Raw genomic sequence first — 9,467 nt, 5'->3', positions numbered from 1 at the left:
GAAAATGAGTGAAGAAACACAGAAAACCAAAGAGAACAGAAAAGGAAAAAATCTACAAAATACAGAGCCAAAGCCAGCGACCGAACAGAACCACTAGTGTCTCGATTGAAACCCAGTAAATGAATAAAATACGAAAAATGGGCCAGCTCTGTAGCTACACGCGGGCAGAATACTTCAGGGGAGATGCACGCCTCACGTTCTCCAAGTGGCATATAGAACCTTGGAAGAATAAGAGGTCCCGTTGCAAACTACAACACTCTTCCTACAATTGGACTTAAAGCAAGACAATTTATTGTCTTCCCTTGTAGAGACGAGCACAACGATTTTCTTGGTGTATCTATTGTGGTGATTGAAGAACTGCTTGATCCGGTCAGTTTAGAGGTGATGACATGCAATGAGGCAATTGCTGCAGCTCAAGATCTTAATAGCACACCCGCAAAAAAAAGAAGATCTTAATAGCACGACTGTTAGTTGCTTCAAACTGTGTGGAGATGGTTACCAATTTTCATAACAAGGCCCCATGTGCGTACGTGATGATTTTAAGGGAGATTGATCATCATTCTAGGGCACTTCATGAGGTGTCAATTGTCCATGAGAACAATGATTCAAATGACGAGGCTCATAGCCTAGTTAAGACAGCAACTGCCCTCAATTCAGGTTGTCATATTTGGGTTGGCATACTGAATGAATAAAAACCCATTTTCCACTCAAAAAACCTTTATATTAAATCTTCAAGAGAAAAACATTGTATGAAAAAATACTTTGTAGGAATACATCGTGCTTGACTAGTCGAAACTTCGGGTATGGAACACAAGAATGTGAAAATAATGTTCTATTTTTGGCCCTTGATTTATGGGAATCGTTTTTGGCCGGGGCGCCGGCCGAACCGTTCCGCCAGACTCGTCCACGCGCGCGCTGCAGCAAGTCAAGTCGCGACACGTGGGGTGGTGGGCCCCAATCACACGGCCTTATCCCCTTCTAGCTTTCTCTCCAACTGCTCGTTCGTTTCTTCTATGTCTTCTCTCTCTTCTCATCTTGCAGATCCCGCCTTGCTGGCGTTCTCCCGAGCTGCCGTCCCCTCGCGGCACCAGCAGCTACCCTTCTCCGCTTTTTGGTGCGACAGGGGCTCCCTGGGAAGGTGCTGGGACCTCATCGTGCTGACAACCTCCATGGATGATGACCACGACGGTGGCTGCACACACAGCGAGCAGACGACGGTGCTGGAACCAGCATAGTTTTCTGCTTCTTTTTTGTCCTTCTTCCTTCTCCCTCTATTCCCTTTCCTCCTCCTCTCTTCCCTTTTTGCTGCAACCAGCGACAGGCCAAACACGGGGAGGACCGAGGTGCCCGTGCTACAACCATGGCCACAGGGAGGAGCTGCAACCGCGGTATTGGGAGAGTTGCAAACGGCGTTTTCCCATGCTACAACCATGGACACAAAAGGCTATATCCAGTAGATAAAAAAGGTTCAACCAGACAACGAAATACAGGAAAAGCTACAACCGGTTGACAAAAATCTTCAACCCGCAGATGAAAAAGCTTCAACCGGAGATTGAGAAATCCTCCTCGACGATGCCCATGACGTCTCTCTATGTTTTTGCTGCAACCGCAGAGTAAAAAGCTGCAACCCTTTGTGAAAAAAGCTTCAATTAGCACGGTGGAAAGCTTCAATCCGCGAGAAAAGCTTCAACATGCATAGAAAAAGCTTCAGCCGATGAGATAAAAAGCTTCAACCTGACTCGCCAATGGCAGCGAGCAGCGGCGTTGAGAGCTCCGTCGGCGACACGACAGTGCAGCGACGATGGCGGCTGCTAGGTGCTGCAACGACAGGGGGTGCCGGTGTGCTTCAAGACGGTGCCATCTTTTTCTACGAGGGGTGACGGGCTTTCTGCTGGACCAGGAGGTCCAGGCGAGGGGGCTAGTCGCCGGCGGCAGGAGCGGCTGGGGTGGGGGCGCGGTGAAGAAGAAGAGGAAGAAGAAGTCAACGCAGGGGGAGGGGGCGCGAGGAACAGATGTGACGGCTCGAGCTCACGGATTGGACGGCTCGAACGCGACCGGCCGAACTATTTCGGCCGGCGTGCCGGCGCCTATCACTAGCCTTGATTTATGTAGTTTTTTTATCCACCTAATTGACTCTAGGCTTCCGTCCAATGATTGGATTCTACAACTAACTGCTTTCTGATTTAAAAGTCCCACCTGTATCCTTGGATCGATAATTTGACAAACGTAACACGAGTTATATATCACAACAAATATACTATTAGAAACATTTAATGTTATATTTTTTATTGGTATAACTTTTGTGACATACAATTTATATTATATTGGTCGAATTGTTGATCTAGGATAGGCATGAGCCTTTGAAACCGGAAAGGAGGAAGTTGATTTTAGGGTTTTAAAATTTCTAACAGAATCCCTGCAAACCGAATGGTCCCTCAAAATAAAAAACTTCGTACACACAAGACACTTCTACTTATCTATACAACAAAAGTTTGTTGAGTTTTTGAAGAACCGCTCACTATGAGTAGCCACTTCATGTGGAGGACAGATGACCCATGGATTTTGGTTGCAACCTAGTGTGGATGTTTCTTTAACCGGGCTCGATGATGATCCAATGATAGAATATGTGATTGCATCATTTTATCTTGTTAGTTCATGGTTATTCTGAGCTCTGTGCTCCTTTTACTGTTAATCTGTTTAATACTCTAAACTTTATCAATATGGTTGTATGCATCATTTCATGGAGAGGCCAGGGTAGACCCTCCTTTAGAAAACATATATATGCATAATAACCAGAAAACATTTAGACATATGAAATGACATCACAAAGTACCAAAACATATATTATAGTACCAGCAAAGTAGCTCACAACCAAAGTCATAGCAGATCATACAATACAATACACAGTCGATCACAACATGTGACAAATACAAGCACACAGATTTTTTCTTATTGTGGTAACTTGAACAACTTGATCGATCACTTGATATACTATAAGCTAGTAGGAGCGATCGAGATGATCGATTAGCCGAGGCGCAGGTCGTGGGAGCCGCCGTAGGCCATGCCGTGCAGGTTGGGCTGGCTGGGCACCACGCGGAAGGCGTACATGTCGGCCGCCGAGCCGCCGCCCATCGCCACCGCTGCCACGCCATCCCACCCGCCCGCCGCCGGGTTGTCCACGAACCCGTACGCCGGGTCCTCGCGCATGCCCTGCGTACACACGCGTGCACAGTCATCATGGTCAGCTCGTATTCATGCATGATCGTGGTTACATAGCTAGCTAGGGAGCGAGAGAGCTCACCAACTCCTGCTGCAGATTCTTGTATGCCTCCTGGGAGTGCTTCACCTGAATATATGCAATGGATTCCGAGAGAAGCATGAATTAGTACACGAATGCAACAAGCTGCAGGGTAAACGAATGCAACAAGCTGCAGGGTAAATACATGCGTATATTTATCGTACAACAGGAGGCACCGAATGACAAGAGCCAGAGTCTATATCTACACATAGAAGGCATGCATTACAGTGTTAGACATGTCGCGGAGACACACAATTTGACATGGGTTTGTTGCTTGTCTAACTGCATTGTCATTGAGAAACCTCTCAAGTAAAAAGATGTGTTCAGAATGAGTAGGAAAACCTGGCCAGTTTATATGAAGGACCATGGCATACATGCAAACTAAGGGCTGGGGATTTCCTATATGTGCTCTTAGTTTTGTCCCTCTAGCTATAGGTTCCTCCATATATCCATGTAGAATATAATGGTGCTACCACATATGCATGTATGCCATGTTGACAAGCATTGTTTCGCGGGGGGGGGGGGGGGGGGGGGGGGGGGGGGGGGGGGGGGGGATCGTCCCTTTTGATAAGTAGGTAACTTCAATTACAATAATCTTTATGTCACGCAATTTTTTCTTCAAAAAGGAGGTTCAACCTCCAGCCTTTGCATCATTGTGATGCACACAACCATATATATTACTTCCTCCGTAAACTAATATAAGAGTGTTTAGATCACTAAAGTAGTAATCTAAACGCTCTTATATTAGTTTACAAAGGGAGTAGTAATTATTAATCAGAGTACAGAAAAACTCTGTCCCTAAATATAAGTCTCTTTAGATATTTGAATATGGACCGGACTATATACGAAGCAAAATGAGTGAATCTACACTCTAAAATATGTCTATGTATATCCGTATGTAGTTAGTATTGAAATATCTAAAAAGACTTTATTTAGAAACAGAGGAAGTACAAGACAAATCATGCAAAATAAAAGCTACAAAAAGGAAAACTGTAAGAATCACCGGCAGTGTAACCTACAAAAAAGAAAAATGAGCAGATCGAGGACTCCAGCCCAACGGGTAAGATTTGTACCTCTACTTCCCACCAAACTTAGTTACACTTAATTGTTAGGTCTAGATACAATTTCCTGGAAAAAGAAAATAAGTTGATATACAATTGAACCTAGAAAAGGAAGTTCAAATACAATCATCACTCAACAAAAAACTTTCAGATACATTCATGACTTGTACAAGGTTTTTTTGGGTTTAATCCATACTTAGCCAAAAAAGGACTTTGTAGAAAAAGGGAAAATTTAGAGGTGTATTATCTACTCATACATACTCTACGTACACATCAAGACCAAAACACACATGAAATTCCACAAACAAAGAACAAACAGAAGGCAACATAAAAATCAGAAGGATGGGAAATAAGGTTGTAGTTTATCCCTTCTTTCTTGAGAACACAAAAAAAATGTTTTGAATATTTTCACATCTGTGCATGCATGGTGTGAAGTAATGCAATAGTATTAAAATTCACCTTGTGGAATCTTGCATGCACATAAAATTATGAGTCGTTTCACGATGAAATAACACCTTAATTTATATATCTTCACATATATCCATTCCCTCTGCTCAATAATACATGATGTTTTGGATCTTGCATGTGGTGTCAAAGTGCAAGTATTACTGTTACATTTCTATCAACATGTTAATTAAAATTCCGTGAAATTTCTAGTGATGGTATTTCCAGTTGGTCAATATGATTCATAATTCTATATATTCATCCTCGAAGTTAAAGTTTGAGCACACCCATTCTAGGTCGTCATCTATTTTCATTGGAGGCCGCCGGTTTTAACTACCAAGTGTGGCTAGCTTGTTTGTTTAGTTACTAGTTCCCTGCTGCAGATTGTTGTGAATATACTCCTTGAACATCAATCATGCTCAATTTACATGAACTTCCAGAAGTTAAACTTATATTTAAGCCATGGTAGTCAGTTTATCTCATATTAACTTAAGTGTTGGTCTTTACTATGACTTTAGGAGTAGGCGGTGACTAGAACATATAGGCTGGATTTCCCTTTTTGTTTATTGATGGTAGTGGAATCCGATCTAGAACTGGTGCACAAGAAAAAATGTTGACAAAAAAAAAGGCAAGAGAAACCATCTTTCTCAAATACGGAATACATTATACTCGCTTCACAATTAAGTATACATCATTCTGTACATAGGAATGACCTTTAAATTTTGGCTGCCATCTTTACATGAATATTGTTGTAGACACATTTTAATGATTTCATTTTACATGATTAACATTTTATAGCTTAGTCAGAGTGAAAGTTGCAGAAACTTAACTTGACTAAAACATTGTGCGTATTTATATCACCTAACGAAGGTAGTACTAACCAAGTACATGCATGTATATTTGATGGGACAATATGTATTTAATTTAATTAGATTGTTTTGTTTTACGTGCATGTACTTTACAAGATGCTTTTACATGGATGATTGAAGAAAAGGAATATATATGCACTCATCAAATACCCCTCCATTTTTATTTACTTTGCATATTAGCTTTGACCTAAGTCAAATGCGTTATAAGTTTGACCAAGTTTATCGAAAACAATCTAAACTTTCACAATAAAAAATATTTATCGTATGAAAATATGTTGGAAAATGGTGATTCTAATGGTATTGACTTGGTTTTTTTATGTTAATTTTTTTTTGTATAAACTTGATCAAAGTTTAGAAAGTTTGACCCAAGATAAAGCTAATATGCGAAGTAAATAAAAACGAGGGAGTACCCATCATGTAAGATTAGTGTCATCTAGTGCGAGGACCAACTGTTTTATCGTTTAGACTAACATTGTAGATCTCATATGTCTAAGCAATTGTTCATCCAACGCAACTACAAAAGCATCCAGCCATATAATCACAATGGCCATAGAAGAAACTCATGTAGTTGAGATAAGTTTAACATTGTCAGAGTTCCAATTTTTGTTTGCCAATTATCCGCAGGGCTACTGACTAGATCTGTATGTGGTCCTTACTTCAATAGCAGAAGTACGGGAGCTTCTGAACACTGGGGCAACCATATGGAGATGGTTGCGGGCTTTGTTCAACCGGTTTGAATGCGAGTCTAGTCATGGGATCAGTAAAACATATGTGCTTTTATTTGTTGGATGCGGCTGTTTCCTTGTCATATCATCTTTATAACAGATTTAAAAACCTCGCAATAAGAATGCTTTGTGCATCGCTCAATCTAGAGCCCGGGGGTTTAACCTCCTTTTCGAAAAGAAAAAGACACACTATTCTTTCCCTGAGCGCCTATATTAATGCCACACGGACCTAGAACATGAACATATCTTGAAACCAATCTTAGCTTCACATTGACGACTGGTATAAAGCATTATACCCAGGACTACGCAAAGCTGAAGACCGGATCATATATATGTCAGTACGTAAAACAAAAGAAAGGCGATAGTTCTCTGCCATTCATTCAGATCGAAAAAGCCAAGAGGTTTCGTTTCTATAGTTCCGCAAACCATAAAGCCTCGTCGCCGGTCCTCATCTACAAGGGGTATCATGGCGCTGTGCAATCCCATAAAAATCCGTGTTTGACATGCTACCCCCAGATAGCCGGGGGACCGAACAAAGCAGCCATGCACGCTCATGCACCCCATGCATCTCTAGGCAGCCAGCTACTGATCGATCATCTAGCATAGGCTTAGCAGGAGATACGTGTAGTGCATGAGAGATATAGCCCAAAGATTATTGTCCTTCGCTCTTTCTCAATTCCAGCTTATGTGTTTCTGTCAAAAGGAGACAGATCACTGCATCTATTGCTGTTCGTCTACGTGTGTGTGCATGCATGTAAGCACATGACATGCATACTCTACACCGAGATTTTTCCAAAGGCTCTATAGCTAATTAGCTACGCCAAGATTTGGATCTAGAATTGTAGAGTCTAGAGTCTAGAGTTGTCGAAGTGAGGGGGTTGAGTGTGTAAAGTGCAGACACGCATGGCAGTGCACCGTGTACATTGGCATGCAACGTGTTTGTTTGGGGCGTGGAGGTGTCTGTCAGATCTTTGCTTCCATCGGTCACTAGCTAGGTTGAATGTTCAACCATATAAGGGCTGGGAGATGGATGTATGTTTGGGGCTCTAAGCTAGCTAGCTATCTAGGTTATGAGAGTGGTTAATATGTGATTCATTTGTAACGCCATGCATATGATGCAGCTCATGAAGTGCAATAGTGGTCATACATATCTAGCTAGACGGACTTTCTCAAGCAAAATTAATGTGTGGCCGAATGATTGTACAATACAGAGATCTGGTGAACACATGGTGTTCGAACAGTGGCATGGAGAACTAGCTAAATAAAGAAACTGTAACAAGTGGCAGCTGACACAAGGCAAGGTAAACGAATTGGGGAAAGATCTAGTTTTGTGGAGATATGTGTGCACCAGAACAGTCATGTACACCAAATTGGGCAACGTACGCCTGAAATTTTCGAGCTACGAGAAAACTACTTCAATTTATAGAGAACAGATTATAATGATTGTTTAGAAAAGGTCTCACCTTCTTCTTGTAGGTTTCAGTCTGCGTGGTGATCACATGATACTGCAAAATCAAAAACGAAAACAACAGACAAAAGAAAACAAGGTTAATTAAGATGTTATGTTGTTAAAGGAAGCAATGCATGAGATGAAATTAAACAAGGAAAACCCAACCAGTTCTTTGGAACTCAGAAAAATGATGTCAATTGTTAATTCTATATCCTAGAGATAGAGAACTCGTGTAGATCTACGACCAAAAGGGGGGCTAGCTACTCAGCATGAAATATGCACGGATTGGACGGCAGATGAGCGAGCAAAAACAGACAGATCCAGCCAGGAATCGAAGCCTAAATCAGTAAATCTGGTAGCTAGGGTTTGTACGTCCATGCCTTCCTCTGGCGAACCTCCTTGAGAGCGGCATCGACATTTTGCTCAAGGTCGCGCAGCTCCTCGAACTCCAGCGCGTCCAGATCTTCACCCATCCTTTGCCTGGGATGGATACAGGAGCAAACAGTATGTCAATTCAAGTCGATCTCGAAATCAAATCAATCTAAATTGCCGGAGCTGGAGAATCCCCATGAAAGAAGTAAAGAAGGAAAGAGGAAAGTGATTGACCTGATCTCGGTGCGCAGGTTCCGGTTGATGTCCTTGAGATGGTTCAGCGTGCGCTGCATATTCTGCGATGAAATCAAACCAAACCAAAGCAAATCAGCCAAAGCGAAAGAGCAGTGAAGCACCGGAAGATGGAGCTTGGACTCGATTAGATCTCATGTCAAATCACAAGAAAACAGCGAGTGAGTAGCTATCTACTAGTAGAAATTAAAAGGGAAATGAGAAAGTGTTGCAGCTAAAGAAAAAGATGGATTGAGGCAAGAAAGAGAAGCAGCAACCTCATACTGCTCGATCCACAGGCTGGTCCCGATGGCCTGCTGGTAGCGGTCAAAAATCCCCTTGATGCTGCAAGTACGTACATACATGGAGAAGAACAAGGCCAAGCTGGCTTATATCAGAGAGGTAATTTGGCAGGCAGCTAGCTAGTGATGTGGATGAAGTGAGCTCGTAGTTCGTACTCGGTGCCGGTGCTGCAGAACTCGTGGTACTTGCCGGTGGAGGAGAACATGATGATGGCGACCTGGGCGTCGCAGAGCACGGTGAGCTCCCGCGCCTTCTTCATGATCCCCGACCGGCGCTTGGAGTAGGTCACCTGCCTGTTGGTGGCGTTCTCGATCCGCTTTATCTCGATCTTCCCCCGCCCCATCTCCGCCGGCCGATCCACCTCCTCCGACCCCGCAATCGCGCGCGCCACCGCGAGCGGGCGAGCTGGCTAGCTAGGTCGACCGACTCAGCGAGCGGTGGAGAAGAAATGGCGAGAAGGAGGGGAGATCGGCGAGCTGCTGCTGCTGCTTCTCGAGCTGCTGGTTTGGTTTAGTAAAGGAGGTGGGACGGAGGTGGTGCCGAGTGTGCGTGTGCATTTCGGGGTGGCGAGGACGGTGGTGGGTGGCGCCGGTGGACGGGGGCGGTTGCCGAATCCGTGAAAGACGTGGGGAACCGCGCCGCGCCGTGCCTGCCCTGCCCTACCCTACCCCGCCCGCGCGCACGGGCCGTACGACCACCACGTAGCCCCGTAAC

At 43.6% G+C, this 9,467-nt stretch overlaps 1 protein-coding gene across 1 annotated transcript; it reads right to left on the bottom strand.

The window, feature by feature from the left end:
• Nucleotides 1-2,817: 2,817 nt before the first annotated feature.
• Nucleotides 2,818-9,441, bottom strand: LOC125524954 (MADS-box transcription factor 16). Its single transcript, XM_048689981.2, has 7 exons — nt 8,909-9,441; nt 8,729-8,795; nt 8,454-8,515; nt 8,228-8,327; nt 7,861-7,902; nt 3,302-3,346; nt 2,818-3,210 (listed from the first exon to the last, which is right to left on the bottom strand). Exons 1-7 carry the CDS (start codon nt 9,094-9,096, stop codon nt 3,025-3,027), a joined length of 690 nt encoding a protein of 229 aa, XP_048545938.1. The 5' UTR covers nt 9,097-9,441; the 3' UTR covers nt 2,818-3,024.
• Between the last annotated feature and the right edge of the window lie 26 nt (nt 9,442-9,467).

Source organism: Triticum urartu, chromosome 7A, assembly GCF_056163025.1.
Source record: "Triticum urartu cultivar PI428250 chromosome 7A, HENAU_Tu73, whole genome shotgun sequence".
In the NCBI taxonomy this organism is placed as follows: domain Eukaryota; kingdom Viridiplantae; phylum Streptophyta; class Magnoliopsida; order Poales; family Poaceae; genus Triticum; species Triticum urartu.
This window is presented reverse-complemented; position numbering and strand designations above follow the sequence as displayed.

What these genes read in the sequence shown, in the direction of transcription:
- LOC125524954 (XM_048689981.2), bottom strand. Translation starts at nt 9,096, where the DNA reads ATGGGGCGGGGGAAGATCGAGATAAAGCGGATCGAGAACGCCACCAAC. An exon ending in AACCTGCGCACCGAGATCAG is followed by an intron (nt 8,328 to 8,453) that starts GTCAATCACTTT and finishes TATCCATCCCAG; the next exon opens with GCAAAGGATGGGTGAAGATC. An exon ending in AGAATCTGCAGCAGGAGTTG is followed by an intron (nt 3,211 to 3,301) that starts GTGAGCTCTCTC and finishes GTGTGTACGCAG; the next exon opens with GGCATGCGCGAGGACCCGGC.